A 22,025-nucleotide genomic window follows, 5' to 3' on the forward strand; every position below is an offset into this window, starting at 1 on the left:
CATAAAACCATCGGAACCGCTTCAACCATATTTAGCATGAATAAAATGTGTATTAGATGTCCCTCTAGAGGTCCGAACGTGTAACAACAACCACATGCTATAGTGGCATTTGCGATAATGTCGTAAATATTAATAATAGGAAATATTATTCGAATATTAAATAAAATAAGGAATGGAATTCGAATAGTATTGTAGAGGAAAATCCACAGCCCTAATCTCCAGCATGGGATGCTGGTTGCTGGTTTGGTACCCAGCATGAGAACCGGTTTGGGACCAGCTTGCAATGCTGGTGTGCTAGTGGACCAGCATATGTTGTCTTTTGGGTGCTGATATGATTCCAGCAAGACCACAACAAAAATGGCATATGGTTAAACGTTCTTTAAGTCTATTTGAAGTCACCATTATGATGATCGGTGTTTCACTGGGTGGCTTTTAGTTGGACACTTGGCCCTTGCCTTTGGTTCATCATATTAATTCTCTTCCAGTAACTGTTGAAAGTGCATGCTATCACACTATTGACTTCAATATTTCATGCTCCTGACTGCAATGGCATACCTTTTACTATGAGCACTTGTTTGGGATCAGTGACTGACCGCTGGATTTTGACATGCACTCTTAGGAGGTTCTATCAGCGCTACGTATTTGGAACCCCTAAAAGGTTCTATACACTCTTAAAAAAAGGGTTCCTCTGGGTTCTATATAGAACCCTGGGGTTCCATACTTGGCCAATAGAACATTTTACAAAAAAAAAAGGTTCTATATAGAACCATTTTGGTGTTCCATATATGAAGCGGGGGATGGAACCATTTCTGGTTCTAAATAGAACCATTTCTTCTAAGAGTGTGTGAGCTCCCATAGGACCATTTAAAGCTTTTTCTTAGTAAGAGCTCTTCTCATAACCCTGGTTATTGAACAAACAGCTTGTTATTTGGTGTTTCTCTTCGTTTTCTTGTCAGTTTTTGTTTTGCAATGCACACAAGCTCTTTTTAATTCATTTGCGTATAGATCCAGGAGACAAATCCTTTGAAACATTTCACCAGTTTAATTTGTTACTGTTTAAATTTCAGATGACTCAAATTAATCAGAACTAAAACAATTAAACCAGCTTGAGAATAGCATGATTATGCTGGTTCTCCAGTACTCGCCAGCTGAAACCAGCCATGCATTCATACTGGTTTATGCTGGATTTTTAAGATTGAACTCCAACCTTTTTGTTCTAAGAGTGCAATACTACTATAGTGGATTTTCATAATTCTGGGACAAAAGTAAAACTATTCAAATTTAGACATGAAAAGTAGCAAAAAAATATGATAAGTCACAGTTTAAAAGTTTCCAAGACAGAAAATCTGGAAAAAGGATTTAATGAAAATCATCCCGTGGGACATAGAAGTGCCTGTACTTGAAGAAAATGGCTAACTAGCCGTGGTTAACGGGAACCTTGTGTTTTCCCCCGCGCTCTCTGTGTATCTCGTCCTGCCTTTCTCTCTCTCTTTCTCTTTCTCCCCCCATCTTGCTGTCCCTCTCCCCAACGTCCTTCTCTTGGTCTGTTTTTGTTTTCCAAACAAGGTTCCCTTTACAGGAAATTGTGTATTCTGGAAGCGTTCAGGAAGGCAGAGAGCAGGTTTCCTGTTGGAGCCATGGCTACAAAAAAGAAAAAAAGAGGGAGGAAGAGAGAAAGCGGGGTGGCCGCGGGGGGGTTGGGTGAAAGGGGTTCGGTAATGTCCAAACTGGTGAAGAATAAGCAGGCAGTTATTTCTCTCTCCTCCCCTCGCTCTTCTACCCTCCCCTTTGCAAAAAAAGTTCTGACATTTCAAGCCTCCACTCAACATCAGCACGATGACCTCCTGAACAACGTGGAACGAAAAGGATAGATAGATAGATAGATAGATAGATAGATAGATAGATAGATAGATAGATAGATAGATAGATAGATAGATAGATAGATAGATAGATAGATAGATAGATAGATAGATAGATAGATGGATAGATGGATAGATAGATTGGTGGGACTGAAGCTCGTGTCGTAACTTTTCTCCTCAGACAGATTCTCACCTCCCTCTGTTCAGGGCTGAAGGGAGGAGAGACCCTGATGATGAAGTGACGTTGGGCGTGAACCGCTCCAGAGTTCTTCGCCCACACCAGATCTTTGGTGGCTCAGTCAAGATGTGAGCGGATGATTTCTTTTGTTTGACACTGTGGACTTCCTGAGAGTTGGGGCTTTTCTTTTCTTTTCTTTTTCCAGTGCATTCCCCCCCCCCCCCTTCCCATCCCATGCGTTGTGGAACCAATGGTTGATTTTAAGGTGTATTTACTCTGATCTGGATACGTTACGGAAGCCTGATGAAGAATAAGGCTGCCAAGCTGAAGTCCAAAAGGAAAGGAACTGAAAATGCGTTCGGCTGTGACTTGACTGAACATCTGCAGAATTCGGGACAAGACGGTAAATTCCTCTTTTCCGTTCTCACTCCTCCTCTTGCCATTCATATAACGGCTGCCCCTTTTTTCAGTCATAATAAGTTGACTTTATTAGGAACCCACACCAGAGCAGAAGCCTGGGCCTCTGCGTAAACATTAGCTACGTGTAATAAACCAACACCCATTTCGGTTGCTGGTTGGCTGAAGTGAAGTGTGTTTTTGTTGCCATTGAAACAGAAGATACTTTATTCTTTTGAGTCCTCGCTGTGGACACTTTTCCTCTTGCCTAAAACCATTTAACGGGAAGGTATTTGCCTAATAATCTCCATCTCTTTTTGAGTGTGTTAAAACACATCTGAATGTAATCTTAACCTGTTTAGTGCTCATACACATAAGCATTAAAAGAAAATAAAGAGCAAAGGAAATGTTCAGAGGAAGAGGAAGGGGGAAAAGGGAGGACTCGATTTTACATTTCTCATCAAAGGCTGTTAAACTAAAAGCACCGGTTCCTCTTAAAGTGATCATGTATTATTGAGAATATCACTTAATCCATCCATATAACATTCTTCATTTGTTAGCTCAAAGTGTTTTTGTTCAATTTCGGCGTGTGTTTTTGATGGATATCAATAATAACTTCTTTTCGCTGATCCAGAAGCAGCTTTTCCTAAGAGCGTTATAAGAGACAAAACACAATGCTGATCTGGAAACAGCCCGTAGTTTGACAGATCCATGTGACTTGACCGAGTTCATCTGAAGCCTGTAACCCTGAAACAGTCTTTTGTTGAAGATCCTGTCTGCTCACATGTTTTGATCGTTGAGGAAAGAATGAGCGTAAATGCTCTGGAGATATTTATTGGAAACTTTGTTTTAAAACTGTGTAAATTATTTGATTCCTTTCGTGTGTTTTATTGTAATATTGTATATATATCGTTTTAAAGGGATAGTTCACTTTGAAATTAATTGTTGGTATGTTTTATCTTACCTCAAGGGCATCCAAGATGTAGGTGTCTTTGGTTCCGCAGTATTTTCAATTTTGATATTTTTAGGTCAAACCGTTTGTGTCTGTTAGTCATATAATGAAGGTCTATGGTCACCACCTCAAAGAGCATGCACAGAGAAGTCCAAATTAAACATGATTTAATGACTCGTAAATGTAAGTACACATTGATGGCATAAGACACAAAACGAGCGGTTTGTGTGAGAAAACGAACAGTATTTATATAGTTTTTACCTCTTGTAACTACAGCCACGTCCAAGTGATCTGAGGGTGTGGGCGCTTTGTCTGTGATATTAACGATATAAATACTGTTCGTTTTCTCACACAAATCACTCGTTTCGTGTCTTAGGCCATCAATGTGTACTGACATTTACGAGTCATTAAATCATGTTTAATTTGGACTTCTGTGTGCATGCTCTTTGAGGTGGTGACCATAGACCTCCATTATATGACTGATAAACACGAACGGTTTGACCTAAAAATATCAAAATTGAAACTACTGTGGAAACAAAGACACCTACATCTTGGATGCCCTTGAGATAAGCTAAAACATATCAACAATTAATTTCAAAGTGAACTATCCCTTTAACTACAGTAAGAAAACATAATTGTTAACAATATTACTATAACTTGCATCATTTTATTGTGACATATCAACAGTATTTGATTTTCTTTCATAACTTAAGCATCTTAGTATTTTCACTCACAGGCTCCTTTGGTGAGTGATGTTTAGACATTATATGAGGACAAAATTGATTTATACTTTGCGGATCGATATAAGTGCTAACTAACATGTGAGATATCAAATAGTATTTCCAAAGCAATGTTTTGGCACGAGTTGAGCAGGAAAGTCAGAATCCATTTTGAATGAATTCTTATGTTCACCATTCGCCTGCTTACTCCATGAATTTGTAAGACAGGTTTGTAGATTAAGCCGCTACAGAAGCCTCGTGTTGGACACTGACCAGTATCCCATATGTGACCTAACCTCCAAAACACAACACGTGTTAGTGTTCTCAACAAGATATGCTTCATTTTTCACTGTCAGCATCTCCTTCAGGTGGACTTTTCTAAATACGCCATATGAAAGCTAAACCGGTTTAAGTTAAAACTAAAGCAATCATTTATCAATGATTGTAAACACTAGAAAAGTATCTCTGTCCGCCAGCAGTTCAAAATGAGAGCTTCCTCTCACAGAACAATCATTCATTCATCCGTCCTGTTGGAGGTCTTCACTGCATCCCAAGCAGAATTTCTGAATAGTAAATGATTTGTTTTCCCAACATTCGCAATTCTTACTTTCCTGTCTTTAAAATTCTCTTTAAATATATATTTTGCTTTTACTGAGGGATGTATGGAAGCTTGTTTCCACCACAGAATAAAAAATAAAAAAGCTAATACCTTTTAATCGCACAATTTTTACCCTTTTTTGCAATAGTGAGTTTATATCTAACAATTCGGACTTTATTACTTGCAATTGTGAGTTTATATTTCACGATTCTCGGAAAAGGCCAGTATAGTGTCAGAAATAAAATCAGAATTGGGAGATATAAAGTCGCAATTGAGAGTTATAAAGACTGAATAAGTTTATATGTCGCAATTCTGACTTATAACTCGCAACTGTGCGAGAAAAAGAAGTTTGAATTGCGAAAAAGTTTGGATTTTGTGAAATAAACTCAGAATTCCAAGAAAAAATTTTGATTTGTGAGATAAAAAGTTGCAATTACCTTTTTAACTGTGAGTTTATACCAGAATCTGGAGAACAAATCTGAATTGCGAGAAAGTACGAATTGTGTGATAAACTCGCAAAAAAAAGTTTTGTATTTCGCAATTTTAATCTCGCAAGTATAAACTCAGCATTAAGAGAAAAAAGTCAGAATTGCATGATAAAAAGTCACAATTACTTTTATTTTGATATTATATATGGCAGAAACAAGCTTCCATAGGGGATGTGCTGTACTGTGTGTGTTGCTTTTCAGTTACTCTATCTCTCTGTAGTTAGTCTATTGTAGAGCCTAAAGAGAATAAAGGATTTTGAAGGCCGATACCGATACAAATATTTTTGGGTTTTAAAATCCGATATTCCGATATATTGGCCGATATTTTTTTTTATTATTACATATTGTTGGATTTCACACACGTGTAAAAGAAAAGCGAACTTTTCTGCACAAGATACGTTTGATACTTTTTCTCTATGTCTAAATTTGTGCTTCAGTTTGTAGATAAGAGTAGATTAAGCATGGGAAGTGTAGATTTCCTCAGACTCTGGATGGTTCATTGGTTCAGGGCTGCAATTGCTAATGTTGTTTCCTACCGTGAGAGGGCCATTTCATTATTTAAAGCAGAGTTGAATAATTTGAACATTTGAACATAATTTGAACACTTGAATAATACTTAAATTCTCTTCTAAATGGACCATGACCCATTGCAGTGCCTGGCAATTTATTCTGTGAACAAAGTATTTCGCATCACGCTTAAAAAGTGTTAAGAGTTGTTCACTTTCAAAAAAATTTTTGCTGATAATTTACTCATCCCCATGTCATCCAAGATGTCTATGTCTTTCTTTCTTCAGTCGAAAAGAAATTAAGGTTTTTGATAAAAACATTCCAGGATTTTCTCCATATAATGGACTTCAATGGGAACCAAAGGGTTCAAGGTCCAAATGAGAGTTTCAGTGCAGCTTCAAAGGGCTTTAAACGACACCAGACGATGAATAAGGGTCTTATCTAGCGAAACAATCGCTCATTTAAAAAAATAAATAAAAAAGTTTCAGTTATAAGCACAAATGCTCGCCTTGCTCTGTTCTGTGATGAGCGTTCGTTCATCAAAATGAACAAATCTTTTTTCGAGTCATGACTCAAAGGGTCCTAGATAAGACCCTTATTCATTGTCTGGAATCGTTTAAAGCCCTTTGAAGCTGCACTGAAACTCTCATTTTGACCTTGGAGCGTTTGGTTCCCATTGAAGTCCATTATATGGAGAAAAATCCTGGAATGTTTTCATCAAAAACATTTCTTTCCGACTGAAGAGAGAAAGACATGGACATCTTGGATGACATGGGGGTGAGTAAATTATCAGCAAAAGTTTTTTTTTTAAAAGTGAACTACTCCTTTAAGCCTATTACTCTAGGCTATGTGCACAACCGTAGTTTCGAACTTCCGCTTTTGTCAGAAGTTGGCGTATCAGTTTCCGGTCTACGACTGGTCATCCGCATCCACTAATAAACAAAGAAGATGAGTGCTGCTGTTGTACGAAAAAAAGAGTTCTTAAACGCATCTAAGTTTCTTAGAACTGTAGTGGATCTAACCTCCGTTTTACACCTGTTTGCAGTGTGTGTTGCGGTGCAGGAGCGTGCTGTTAGTGCGTTCACATAATGATGCGTTTGCACAGTGAATAACTGATCCGCCGCTGTACAACAAACACATACTTATTATTTTTATTTAAAGTCCAGAAGTTATGCTGCAACTTATTTTCAAAAACAAAAAGATGTGTCAGCATTGCGATTCTTAGTATGCACGTTTAAACACAATTTAAACAATGTAAGTTACTCCATGCATTACAAGTTGCTCAAGCAAGTAGTCAAATATTTCCTATATTAAAATCGCAAATAATTTAAATTAAAACTTGAAATTGACAAAAGCAGCCGACTTGCCTTTTCGTTTGCATCTTAATTGTAAAACAATAGATCTTGCATGTCACAAAACTTATTTTTCCACCTCCACGATCGAGACGAGTTCTTTCTGTCGCCTGGTTGAAGTAAATTGTATTTTCCTCGATTAAATGTGCATTTATGGTGAGATTACTACATTTTATTTAATTAAACACATTTATGGTGAAATTACTACATTTTCAGGTCAATCATTTTGACCACCAGCGTTTGCAGCACAGCAGAAATAGATTCGGTGTGGAAATGATATTATATGTACCACACCAGTGAAAAGTGAAAGCCCTAACCTGTTTACATGGTGCGTTAGGAGACTGCTGTGCGGCACTTCGCTCTGCTTCAAGTCGCTAACAGCCATTTGAGCTTCTACTGCTTCCGATAAACACCAACCCTCGTGCAAAAGCGGAAGTTCGAAACTACGGCTGTGCACATAGCCCCTAGGATAGACCTTATATAGCTCCGCCCCTTTTCTGTCTTCAGGTTTGTATTTCCAGATTAAACATGATTTAATGACTCGTGAATGTAAGTACACATTGATGGCCTAAGACACGAAACGAGCGGTTTGTGTGAGAAAACGAACAGTATTTATATCGTTTTTACCTCTTGTAACCACAGCCATGTCCAAGTGATTTGAGGGAGCGGGCGCTTTGTTGCTGTGATTACAAGAGATAAGAACGATATAAATACTGTTCGTTTTCTCGTTTCGTGTCTTAGGCCATCAATGTGTACTTACGTTTACGAGTCATTAAATCATGTTTAATTTGGACTTCTCTGTGCATGCTCTTTGAGGTGGTGACCATAGACCTCCATTATATGACTGGCAGACAAGAACGGTTTGACCTAAAATTATCAGAATTGAAACTACTTGAAAATTGAAACTAATTGAAAAGTGAACTATCCCTTTAACCATGTATAGGTTGCTGTAAAATAACTGAAAAATGCTAGCCCATCATGATACTGTCTGTCCTCTAAACAAACCTAAACAAAGCTTAAAGATATCATGGCTAAAGGTATGTTAGGAAGTGATGAAGTTGGGTGGGAACTTTCCAAAGGCCCTTTAGAATAAGAGGAAGTGTCATAAGTAATACCAGCTGCAAGGCCTGGGTGTGTCAGGTTTCCTCTGAAACAAACAAACCATTTTTAACTTCCTGCCCTGGCCCACCTTCTCCACAATAAGCAGCCCGACAGGATAAAGGAAGGACGGTGTAATACTGTAGTCTACATGAAACACCACCGTTTCAAAGAGAGAGAGAACAGAAATGCACATACTGTACAGATTATTTAAAAGGTCAATACACAAAGAACTCTGACTTTAAGTATGTTTCTTATATATTTTGCAATGTTGTAGTTAGTTCATGAATATTACTTTATGTATGTAACCAAATTTTAATTAACATTTGGTTTTACATATTTTCGATATGTGTAGGCCTCTGAATACATAAAAACTGAAGATTACTTAAAAGTTTTAGCTTTAGGGTACAAGGTTTTTGGGGTTTTGGTACATAATTTTCTATACTTTCTCACACAATGTGTAAAAAGCTACCCCGGATAATCTCAAATGTGTCTCTTTTAGAGTTTCTCAACAGTGTCTCAAACTGTGTTTAAAGTCTACAATCAAAAGTCAGAGATTTCACTTGGAAATCCAATGTTGTTCCTCAAATATTTCCTGAAATCTGAGCTGTCTTATACATATAGCGACATATTTCTGTATGTCGTTGATTGTTAGTCTTGTAATTGCTTGTTCTTCATATTCTCCGCCATTGAAGTCAATGGCAGCCCAGCCCATAGAACTGTATGCTAAAAGGTTGTGAAATTTGTCTTTAAAAAGGGATAGTTCACACAAAAAAAAAATGTAGCTTCTGTTATCATTTACTCGCCTCAAGTTGTTCCAAACCTATATGAGTTTCTTTCATTTGAACACAAAATACGATATTTTGAAGAATAACAGTTCACGGTAGCCACTGAATTACTATGGAAAACACTATTAGTTCAGCAGATTAGTAAAAAAATCGTTCACTTTGGTATAGAAGCTTGAAATTTGGTAGGGCCACTATTTTGGAAAAATGCGTTGGCCACTCAAAAATTCAATATGGCAGCCAATTTTCAAGATGTCCGCCACTGCTATTAAATGCTTATTATATCAATTATTCAAACAGTGATCCAAGCATAATATTTGATACAAAAACACTCTAAAGAACAAAGATGCTTGTCCCTCAAAAATTCAAGATGGTCGCCATTTTTAAAGATGGCCACCGTTCCTGTTGAATGTGAATTATTTCAATTGTTCAAATGGTGATGCAAGCATAAAATTAGGCGAACATACTCTTCAAGGTGCCGCTCAAAAATCAAAATGGTCACACCTTTTTCAATGATAATGTTCATTGAAAAATATTTGTACCAAATTTCATGATAGCATCACCATTTGAAAAAAAAGATTTAAGGATTCAAGAAAAATGGCGGCCATCTTGAAAAAAATGGTTACCATCTTAAACGTTTTAAGGAGACGAGCACCGTTTTCAAAAAAACATATTTTTTTTTGAGAGAGAGAAGAGAGTATTTTCACACATTAGTTTAAACGGTTGACATAATCAGCATTTGACAGAAATAGCGGCCATCTTGAAAAAATGGCTACCGGCCATGTGGATTTTTGTGTGGCCAACGACTTTTTCACAAAAAAGTGACCCTTAGAGAGTATCTGTGCCAAATGTAATGCTTCTATACCAATTTGAGCGATTCTCTTGTAATATGCCATTAGCTGCACTATATGGAAGTCAATGGATGCCGTCAAATGTCTGGTTACTAACATTCTTTAAAATATCTTCCTTTGAGTTCAGCAGAAGAAAGACACTAGGTTTGGAACAACTTGAGGGAGAGTAAAAATTATGATATAATTTTCATTTTAGGGTGGAGTATCCCTTAAATTCCAACTGCTCAATATTTTTTCAGTTATATTTATGCTGCTGATAACTTTTGAACTGTAAGGCGTAGAAACAGCCTGTTCTCTTTTTGATACTTTGCATTAGCAACTTTAGCGTAATACCTCAACACTTTAGCAAATTGCTTCTGAAATAATAACCTGGGGTGTGTTTCCAATTTACAATGGAACTTCTTTTGTTTGTATTGTTAGAGGGATTAACTGGCTATAACTGTTCCCTGAAATCATGCATGCACTTCCAGTGTTTAATCCACTTTGGTTCAACAAAATAAGCCTGTAATTAATGATGTCATGCACAGGTGGTGGAGTAATATTCTAGATTATCTGTATTCACTGGTAAAAAGTGCTTAAATCTCATCCATACTCCATACAGTACATAGTGTTGAAACTTGCTGCCCTCAGGTTGCAAGACATCATTGGTACTCTTGTGTCTTTTGATTGATCATATACATAACTTATGTTACAGTTACACCGACCAATTTTGCAGAAAGAGGCTTATAAAATCCCACTCTTCGCCTACAGAGCACACAAAACTATCATGTGGCCTCAGAAGACTTCACTGTAAAAAAATAAATAATAATAAAACATTATTTTTAGGGTTAAAAAAAAGGGTCTGGGAGCTGTGGTTGCCAGAACTTTACTGTCAAAAATACTGTAACGTCAAAACTGATCACATAACACACATGAAATTTGAAAAATGCAATAAATATTAATTTAACCCTCAAATCAAACCGTATTCACTTTATAGCCCTTAATCCTGTAATTGTGGATAAATGTGGGCACAGATGACTCTGGTGTGATCCTAATTTTTATTTATTCTAAATGTTATATCACTGTCTTCGATAAAGTTTTGGCTATCCATTTATGGTGTTTTTTTCCATTAATGGGGTATTTTTGAATTTATTTACTTCAAAAAGTACCATATTTCTATGTAAATTATTTCTATGTAAAATAGTTACTATGTAGTTTTTTTTTTCCAATTTTTAACTACATTAAAATATCATTCAAATAAGTTCTTAGAACTAAAACCTAAAGATGAAGTGACTTTGCTGTCACCTGGTGTCTTATTTTGGCTTGTTTTAGAATGCTCTAAATTACAGTTTTCCCCATTTATTTCTATGGGTACCCAAATTCAAGATTAGCAAGTTTTTTTTCACCCACTTAACATTGTAGAAATGAGTCAAAAAAAAATTGTGTGTGTTCAGGAGGCAAACTTAGGAAAAGTAGCCAAGTCTTGTACCGCTCAGATCATGGGAAGTATTTTTTAAAAATAAATCAACACTAATTTGCCCACATTTGTCCAGAATACGGTTTTAGGGTTAATTGCATTAAATGTAACATAAAACCATAATGTACATAACAGATTAGACAAGAACTACGAAAACTAGGAAGAAATATTATATATTAGTTATTAGTTAATATTAGTTATTTCATTAGTTAATATTAGTTATTTCAACAAAAAATACATAAAATGTGAAATGTCACGCAGGGAATTGTGGGAATGTAAATTTACGGTTTTTCACTGGATATTTGTCAATTTAACGGTATTTTACATTTGATTTTACATTTAATGTACCGTTAGATCGATCACAGTTATTTACCGTATATAGTAAGGAGACTTTCTGTTAACCAATTCACAGTCTCTTACCGTTAAAATCCCAATCATTTTTTACAGTGTTGGAATGTAGCGCAAAAGACATTTAGACATAATGTCAGACATACTTTTATGATATTATTTTTTTTAATAAATTAAGGAAATCAGCACAAACATTCTTCAAAATATCTTAATTTGTGTTTCTTGGAAGACAGAAAGTCATAAAGGTTTGGAATGATATGAGGGTGATCAAACAACGACAAAAAATACTTTTTTGTGTGAACTATTCTTTCAATAAATTGAGCTTTTTTTGACATATCTGAATGACCATTGATGAATTTGTCCTGTTTTTGTCTAGTTCCTCACGTCCTGAAGACTTGTGCAGACTTCATCGAGAAACATGGGATTGTGGATGGCATCTACAGACTCTCAGGAATCACATCTAACATTCAAAGACTCAGGTTGGCCAGTTTTTAGACTCACACCTCATGCATACAGTAGAGTTGGATGAACTTGGATGGAGGGAGACCCTTGCAACAATCAATTCTATGAAGTAAATGCATGTTTCTCTCTCTCTCTCTCTCTCTCTCTCTGTGTGTGTGTGTGTGTGTGTGTGTGTGTGTGTGTGTGCATACAGACAGGAGTTTTGCTCTGAACTCTGTCCTGACCTCACTAAAGAAGTGTATCTTCAGGATATCCACTGCGTTGGCTCTTTATGTAAGCTGTACTTCAGAGAGCTTCCCATCCCTCTCCTCACTTATGAACTCTACAAGAAATTTACAGTAAGTTTGTGAGCGAGAAAAACAAAAGACTAGAGCTGAGTAGAAGAATGATGTAGAGCATCTGATACAGTGACTTAGTGTCTTAAAGGGATAGTTCACTTTGAAATTAATGTTTGGTATGTTTTATCTTACCTCAAGGGCATCCAAGATGTAGGTGTCTTTATTTCTACAGTAGTTTCAATTTTGACATTTTTAGGTCAAACCACTCTTGTCTGTCAGTCATATAATGGAGGTCTATGGTCACCACCTCAAAGAGCATGCACAGAGAAGTCCAGATTAAACATGATTTAATGACTCATAAATGTAAGTACACATTGATGGCCTAAGACACGAAACGAGTGATTTGTGTGAGAAAACGAACAGTATTTATATCGTTAATATCACAGACAAAGCGCCCACACCCTCAGATCACTTGGACGTGGCTGTAGTTACAAGAGGTAAAAACGATATAAATACTGTTCGTTTTCTCACACAAACCGCTCGTTTCGTGTCTTAGGCCATCAATGTGTACTTACATTTACGAGTCATTAAATCATGTTTAATTTGGACTTCTCTGTGCATGCTCTTTGAGGTGGTGACCATAGACCTCCATTATATGACTGACAAACACGAACGGTTTGACCTAAAAATATGAAAATTGAAAATACTGCGGAAACAAAGACACCTACATCTTGGATGCCCTTGAGGTAAGCTAAAAAATATCAAAAATTAATTTCAATCTGAACTATCCCTTTAAAGAAACGGTACAAAAAAAAGTGTTTGTGTACCAGAAGTGACATTTATTTTAAGGACAGCGAATCCAGAACTATACAGAGATATAGCACAAAGAGGACGGGGGAAAGAAAGCAGCCAAATGTAGACAGGAAAGGAGGAGACAAATAAATTGAGTTCAAAGAGGTTATAACTTAAAAAAGTAAAAAAGTACCCTATAAAGACTACTGAATCATATTTGATATGCCAGTTTCTAAGACCTCTAATTTATCAAGATAAAAACGTTGCTGAAAAACTACTACTTCATCAGTTTCTTCTTCTACTTTAACACCCTCTGATTGATGAACTAAATTATAATCTTTTTGCTGTGAAATCTTGGCTGATTTTTATCAAATTGAATTTAAGAATAACTCAATATTTCAAGATAAACCCTGGACTGGACTGAAGCAACCTGAGTTTACTTGATTATCCATTGATCATCTATTCTTTTTAGCAAAATCATGTTAATCAGGCTTTATTTGTTCATCTCTCAATCATCATTGATGTATTGAATCACATAGTTTTACCCTCACTATAAAAACTATGGAGCTTTGATCATGAAGCGAAGCCTTTAAATATCATCTTAAGCCATATTATAGATACAGAGAGAACTCATTTTTTTATTAATGTAAAAGGAATTAAAGGAATTAATGTTCCCCCGTGTGTGTTTTTGTGCCAAGGCTGCGGTGTCAGTCAAAGAGGAGCAGGAGCAGCTCCGAAACATTAGGAGTGCCATACACCAACTTCCCGTTTCACACTTCAGGTACAGCTGAGGCTTATTTTAATATGTCTGTAACCTTGATCTGTCTCTTCACTCCCACCTGTATGACTTCTCTTCTGTTTGGAACACAAAAGGTGAACGTTTTAATTTTAATATAATGTAAGTTATTAATAATTGGGACTTTTAAAAGCATCATAAAATATTTTATTTCTTATTGACCAAAATCATGACCCTAGTTCTCGTATTGCGACAGAAGATATTCATGAGACATCTATTTTGACACAAAATCTAATGTACGATTTAAGGCACGTTTCCCTACAATGACTATTATTGCTGCTTATCTTCCATGATGCGTTATTGGACAAATAAATTAGCTAGTCACAATTGTTTCTCGAAACCACAGTATAGACATCTGCTAAGATTGAATTAATGTCAGATTGTAATTGCAATAAAAAAGAGCATAATCTATTTAAAGTGATTAAAGTTTTTTCTTCTTCTGCTGAATGCAAAAGAAGATATTTTCAAACAATTGACTTACAATTTTTTTTTTCTACTTTGGAAGTCAATGAGGTTCAAAACACACAACTTTCCATTGAGGTCTCCGAATGTTTGTTATAGTGAATAACGATTTAAGTGTCGGACTGTTCATCAGACTAAATTACCTAATTCAATTCAATTCACATTTATTTGTATAGCGCTTTTCACAATCACAAAAATGTTATGACTCCTTAATATGACTTGTGTATTAAGTCTTTGTAATCAATTTTATGATGCTTTTAAGGTGCTTCCTTTTTGCAAGCTCTATTCATTAGAATTGCTTTGAATAGAGTACATTAGTCCAATTTTCTCATTTTGTTTTCCACTGAAAAAAAAGTAAATTTTTCTAAAAAAAAAAAAAAAAGTGAGAAAAATGCAAGATTTTTTATTTCCAGGTGAACTGACCCTTATTATTAAAATACCAAGTCAAAGTGTAATGTAGATGTAATCCTAAAAGGAAATGATTTGATGGCTTACAGCTTATGAAAACCCCAAATTCAAAATTAGAATATTGTGAAAAGGTTTTCAGAGCTGTAAATCATCAAAATTATAACAAATAAAGGCTTGAAATATCTCACTTTGCATGTAACGAGTCTATATAATATATTAGTTTTTAACATTTTAAGTTGAATTACTGACATAAATGAACTTTTGCACGATATTCAAATTTTTTGAGTTTCATCTGTATGTTACTTGACATGGTGAATTATGAGTAATAAACATGAGATTAAATCGAATGGCTTTATGGCTGTATTTTGTTCTGCTTTCCTAGAACTCTGGAATACCTCACCAAACATCTGGCACATTTAGCTACACTCAGTCACCAAACCAACATGCATGCTCGCAATCTTGCCCTGGTGTGGGCTCCGAATCTACTCCGGTGAGTCTGGCAGAGGTTTTACCTTCATTTCATACATTAGTTATCCACTCTATACATACACTCACCTAAAGGATTATTAGGAACACCATCTAATCAACCAATCACATGGCAGTTGCTTCAATGCATTTAGGGGTGTGGTCCTGGTCAAGACAATCTCCTGAACTCCAAACTGAATGTCAGAATGGGAAAGAAAGGGGATTTAAGCAATTTTGAGCGTGGCATGGTTGTTGGTGTCTGAGTATTTCACGATCTGCTCAGTTACTGGGATTTTCACACACAACCATTTCTAGGGTTTACAAAGAATGGTGTGAAAAGGGAAAATCATCCAGTATGCAGCAGTCCTGTGGGCCAAAAAGCCTTGTTGATGCGAGAGGTCAGAGGAGAATGGGCCGACTGATTCAAGCCGATAGAAGAGCAACTTTGACTGAAATAACCACTCGTTACAACCGAGGTATTCAGCAAAGCATTTGTGAAGAAGACACAACACACACAACCTTGAGGCGGATGGGCTACAACAGCAGAAGACCCCACCGGGTACCACTCATCTCCACTACAAATAGGAAAAAGAGGCGACAATTTGCAAGAGCTCACCAAAATTGGAGAAAATGTTGCCTGGTCTGATGAGTCTCGATTTCTGTTGAGACATTCAGATGGTAGAGTCAGAGTTTGGCGTAAACAGAATTGAGAACATGGATCCATCATGCCTTGTTCCCACTGTGCAGGCTGGTGGTAGTGGTGTAATGCTGTGGGGGATGTTTTCTTGGCACACTTTAGGCCCCTTAGTGCCAATTGGGCATCGTTTAAATGCCACGGCCTACCTGAGCATTGTTTCTGACCATGTCCATCCCTTTATGGCCACCATGTCCCCATCCTCTGATGGCTACTTCCAGCAGGATAATGCACCATGTCACAAAGCTGGAATCATTTCAAATTGGTTTCTTAACCATGTCAATGAGTTGACTGTACTAAAATGGCCCCCACAGTCACCAGATCTCAACCCAATAGAGCATCTTTGGGATGTGGTGGAACTGGATGTGCATCCCACAAATCTCCATCAACTGCAAGATGCTATCCTATCAATACGGGCCAACATTTCTAAAGAATGCTTTCAGCACCTTGTTGAATCAATGCCACGTAGAATTAAGGCGAAAGGGGGTCAAACACAGTATTAGTATGCTGTTCCTAATAATCCTTTAGGTGAGTGTAATTCTGTATGAGAGTCATACAATTGGTTATACCAAATATGTGTAAAGGGTCCACAGGGAATGTCTGTTGATGATTGTTGATTATGAATGGGATACGTTCTTTATGCTACGTGCTATTATTCCTCACAAAGATGGATGATTTATTCCTTTTCTTCATTGCAATCCACCAAATAAACATGTTTTTCTAAGTACTCTCGTTTCTTTCGGTCCAGCTCTAAGGAAGTGGAGGTGCCCTCCTGCAATGGTGATATAGCGTTTCAGGAGGTGCGGATCCAGCAGTCCGTTGTAGAGTTCATTCTCAACCACACTCAGCAAATCTTCAACCAGGACCTTCAGCCCTCCAAGTCCAGAGAAGGTACATCTAGCATTGAACTGTTGTAGCGTTAGCCTGTCAACTGTCAGTTTGCTCTTAGCCGGTTTTTTTTTTGTAATAGCTTGTTTTCACATGATGTCACGACACTGCGTTGCCATGGCGCGAAACGCAGATGGAGGGCAGGAAGTGATTTTCTATATTAGGAAGCACTATAACAATAAATGCAAGAAATTACAAGAAAACTTGAAAATACAAGAAATTGACAGAAAAACACCAGGAAAAAATGCCTTGCAAACCTACGTCTGCGGTCGGGAAAATGCCTGTGTGTGTGTGTGTGCAGTGATCACTTCGTCAAATGTGAGTTAATACATTATTTATGTGGCTTATAATTACATTATTCAGGTGTTTAAATACACTTATGTGGCTGTTTGTGTAACGTACCAGTTTCCAAACTTTGTAAAGTCAAAGTATGTCTGTAAGACGAGTTAGTTGCTCGATGGCAGGCAAATCTCTCAATTCAGTTGAAAATCGGTCCTCTTCATAACGTAAGGATCACGTCCAACATATGTTTCGATTTTCTGTTTATATATTTCTCTTGTAACAGCGTCTAAAGTAGTACAGTACGGATTTCCCTCCATCTCGTCCATTGCGCTCTTTACTCCTTGCCCTCCATCTGCGCTCTGCGCGTCAACACAATTACGTGACTGCAAACGTCCCTATCACATATTTTAGTTTTCATTTGGTATCATTCGAAAGCTTAAAGGACAACTTGAACCTTTGGCCTAATAACACATTGGTACCTAGCCGACCGTTCGCTAGTATAACGCTAGTATATAGGGAATAGAGTAATGAAAAATAAAAATCGCTAGTTAATACCACTAACAAGTCTCAAAATAACCCCACACTAACACAGTAACACAGTCGAGACTGTTTTCCAAAGATGGCTCCTGTCTGTATACGCGAAGTGAACTGTCTTTATGAAGTATCTTCTTATGAAACGGTCTGTACACTTACAAAGTTCTCAATGCTTCGTTTTGCATGTGGGGACCCTCATTACGTTACTATGTTAGTGTGGGGCTATTTTGAGCCTTGTTAGTGGTATTAACTAGTGATTAATTTTCATTACTCCATGCACTATATACTCGCGTTATACACTAAACAGTTTTTAGAGATAAAACTCTTTACATTCGATCATCATGAAAACATCTCAGAGAACGGTTGACTAAGTACCAATGTGTTATTAGACCAAAGGTTCATTTTGCAACGGGGTTCTCCTTTAAACACTCCAGTGTTTATCCAGTGAAAACCGCTTTAAAATTGGATATCGCCTTAACATTGAAACAGGACTTAAAATCCTTTTGGGAACACTTCACTTGAAGGGGTGTGTATAAGACTAACATGACACCTTCATAATCATACAGTGTGTTATGAATACGAAGGACGTTTTATGCATGTTTATGACAACTGTCATTAAGTGTCTTTCGCTCAATTATGACATTTTTAATGCAAATATGACATTGTTTGACACCTTGACATAAACCAAAACATCCTAACCTGTCAGAGTCTTTGTCATGACACCTTGACATTACTAAGACAACACAACCTGTCATAAACATTAATTATCAAACTAAAGAAATCAACTAGCTTTATTGGTTAACATAACATTAAACTGTCAGGTGGTTGGTTTTGACCATTGGCTGTCGTGAAGCCATTATAACTTTTTAATGACAAATTCAATTAGTACCACTGTAGTTGAGGTCACGAAAAATATTCATGACACAGTTATAATGGCTTAATGACAGCCAATGTATTTGTTGTTAGATATTTGTTACTATGTGCAAATGTGGACTAAGTTGTGGGATAACAGGAGCAATGTAGTCACAATGAACAGACTATGCACTGGATCTCTCTCCAAATAGCTGTGCTGTGAGCAAAGATGCCAGATGTTGTTAGTATAGTCATTTAAAAACCTTCATTCAGAAATGAAATGTGTAATTTTTGAATGAGAAGGGAAGCAGTGAGAATATCTTTTATTTTTTTAAATGTAAACCATCTGGGCATATTCTGTAACCATGCTGTACAAATCAAAACAAAATATACAGTAATTGGAAATTACAGCTCGTTAAGGTAATTAGCATACAGTAGGCTATGCTCAGTGGCGGTCTCACACAGCTTGTGATAATTTGATCAGGGGACTTGTGCTTTCTTTATCCCATTAGCCTCTGCTTTTCTAATAATACTCCTGTTTAGAAAGTGTGCTGACCAGAAATAAAGTCTGCCATATTAGTATGATTGCAATTAAATTAGCTGAGAACGTGCAACTAATGCACAATACACTTTCCCTCTGGGTGTTTGCATACATTAATAATATCCTCTAAATAAGTTTGACTGTGCTTTTCGTGCCAACTGTGATGATGAAGTCAGGAAATGGGTCTTAGATGTGGCGTGGGGTGTATACACAATGGCATGAGATCTGCAGCCAAAAATGGACAAGCAAAACAATAGACAAGTTACATATAAAAAAGCAAACAGGTAATGGCTGCACACAAGCAATTGTGTTTTCATTTGTTGTTTACCGTGTTAAAGGTGTGTACAGTTATCTACCCAATGTGTTTTGAGTATAGATACTGTTCATTTTGAGTAGATATTGTATGATGAAAACAGGGTAAATTAAAGCTACACTGTGTGATTTTTACCCCCATCTAGTGGTGAAAAGGTATATGACCATCCAGTGAATATTAGTTTCTGTTCCTCTCAATTTCGATTTCGTTTTAACTCCTACGGTGGCCAATGTAGTCCAAGATTAACATGGCTTCCAGTTCGACCTCGTCCATGAGTGTTAACTCAAACGTAAACGCGAAAGGCGAAGCTTGAATTAACGGGTAAGCCCCTCTTTGGATAATGTACATTCAAGATGGAGGGGCAACATGGCGACCAACACCCGTATGTATTTTCAATGGCATATTATACACTCACGAGAAGACTTTATTACTTAAACGAAGTAAATATACATTAATGAGCACATATATTTTTGAAAGAACTAAGTGTTTTTAGCTAAGAATAAACTAAAAGAGTTACAACAGTGTAGCTTTAAAGCTAAAAATACTAATGACATATTTGTTAATTGGAATAAAGCTTAAATAAAATTAAATATTAGAAAATAAGTGTAAGTTGAATTACTAAATTTTACTTTATTAATTTTAAATAAATAAAACTAAAACTGAACTTAAAATAAATTCAACCTAAATAATATTTATGAAAATGACAAAGGACATTACTAAATTACTATAAATTGAACTAAAAACTACTGAAAACTGAACGCATAAAAATAAAAGCTAATTCAAAATATTATCTCTTTCCCTGCCATTGTTTTTTTTAAGTTACTAGCCACCGCCAGCATTTTTGTATCACTTTTTTGTATCACTTTATATATATATATATATATATATATCCGTTTTATTCTAGCTTCATGCATTCTTTTTTTATCAACACTTGAGTGCGGGTAAGTTTCATAAGAAAAGTTTCATCATTTTGAACAAAAAGCTGAGAAAATCATGCTTAGAAACATGCCTGGTTTCTGCTTCTTCTTCACCTGTGTTTTGATCTGGAGATTCAGTAGTACTCTTATAGATGATGCGTAAGCATAATTGTCACAAATTGTCATAAAAGTGCTAAATTTGACTGGGTGGGTTAAACTATGTTTATTTTGACAAAATCAGTTACCAGTTAGATTTACCATTCTGTCCACTTTAAAGGGTAAGACTGTGTGTCTGTCCACTAAAGCGTTTTTATCCAGCTGAAAATGCTAGACGCTCTGCTGAAGACGCTGTGCTTTTGGCGCTTGAGAGCGTTTTGGCAGCGCAACTTTTTTTCCGTTGAGACGTTTTGTTGCTATGATACAGAATATCTGCTGCAGTTTGAATGTTGTGACAGTTGGTCGGTGTGGTATTAGTCCCACCCTCCTCCACTGTGATTGGACGGCTGGGTAAAAAGTGACAGTGATGAGCGCTGCGTTTTATCCAAAGTTGAACATTTTTCAACTCCCAGCGACCAGTAAAAACGCTGGGCGCTCGGCGCCTCAGCGTGAAAAAAACGCTCAGCGCCTCGTTACGCTCACGGCGTTTAAAAAACGTGGAAAAACGCTCATTAACTAAAAAAACTTGGTTTAGGGTTTAATTACTCTTTAAAGGTGCATTGCGCAAGTCTCTGAGTTTTTGCAGAACTACGCCCCCTCTGGTGACAAGCGAAACTGCAACCAGAGGTGTGCATGCTCATGGACCACACACACACACATGCACGCTTGACACTTGCGCAAGCGGTTCATAACCAAAGGAGCGTCAGCCGCACAAATCTTTTGTTATAGTCATAATGTCTTCAGAGGTAATAAAGTTATAAATCTGCAAGTCATTTTAAATATATGAAAGGAAAGACATTTAAGTAAATTTGAGTAAAATTGAGAAAACGGGGGTAGTAGAAAACTTCGTTTTTTGTTTCCATCAATCTCCATGTTGAACTGTTTCATGTGCTTACTGTATCCACTTATGATTGTATTATTTTGGAAACACGTTCATGAACAATATAAGTTATTACTTTGTATAGGACACTTTGTATTTGTATCAAATCTGTGAGTAAATATTGACAAAATTTTCATTTTTGGGTGAACTAAGAGTTGTTTTTACTCTCAAGACATGCCACAACTGTTTTTTTATGGTTTTGTAGGCCCTAGCATGGCCTGTGGGGAGAAGTACGCCACCTTGCCCGCCAGCACACAGTGTGGTCCCATGAAGCTCATGAGTCTGGAGGAAGCACAGGCTCGCTCTCTCAGTCCCAACCATCCAGCAATGAGAGAACGGCAAAGAGAGAACAGCCTTCCAGACACCAGCACTGCGGCAATGTATCACACAGTAATAGATCTGTCTGACAGCAGGTATGATGCTCACCATACATGTACACACTCTCCTAGCATGTGTACTTTAGGTTTATACATTAACAGCGTTGAAACTGTATTGGCAACTGTATATGAACTGTAATGCTTTTTAAAACATTTCCACATTTTAACAATTTCCTTTACATTCTCAAACATTCATAGAAGAAAATTCTCAGGAAAATCTAAGAAGTGGAAGTCCATCTTCAGTCTTGGACGATCGGTCATCGACTCCAAAGGGAAACTGAGTCGCAATGGGAGTGTCTTTATGAGAGGCCAAAATTCCTCAGGTAAGAAGGAAAAAAGAA

At 36.8% G+C, this 22,025-nt stretch overlaps 1 protein-coding gene across 1 annotated transcript in view; it reads left to right on the plus strand.

Annotated features, from left to right (window-relative positions):
* Positions 1 to 1,802: 1,802 nt before the first annotated feature.
* arhgap31 (Rho GTPase activating protein 31) overlaps positions 1,803 to 22,025 on the plus strand; it is a 30,928-nt gene continuing 10,705 nt past the window's right edge. The window contains exons 1-8 of the mRNA XM_039662056.2: positions 1,803 to 2,440; positions 11,964 to 12,066; positions 12,243 to 12,387; positions 13,818 to 13,900; positions 15,168 to 15,275; positions 16,693 to 16,835; positions 21,513 to 21,720; positions 21,883 to 22,007. Coding sequence (XP_039517990.2) covers positions 2,341 to 2,440; positions 11,964 to 12,066; positions 12,243 to 12,387; positions 13,818 to 13,900; positions 15,168 to 15,275; positions 16,693 to 16,835; positions 21,513 to 21,720; positions 21,883 to 22,007 — 1,015 coding nt within the window. The 5' untranslated portion in view covers positions 1,803 to 2,340. The remainder of the gene's footprint in view (positions 2,441 to 11,963; positions 12,067 to 12,242; positions 12,388 to 13,817; positions 13,901 to 15,167; positions 15,276 to 16,692; positions 16,836 to 21,512; positions 21,721 to 21,882; positions 22,008 to 22,025) is intronic.

Source organism: Pimephales promelas, chromosome 4 (assembly GCF_988280905.1).
Source record: "Pimephales promelas chromosome 4, fPimPro1.hap1.1, whole genome shotgun sequence".
In the NCBI taxonomy this organism is placed as follows: domain Eukaryota; kingdom Metazoa; phylum Chordata; class Actinopteri; order Cypriniformes; family Leuciscidae; genus Pimephales; species Pimephales promelas.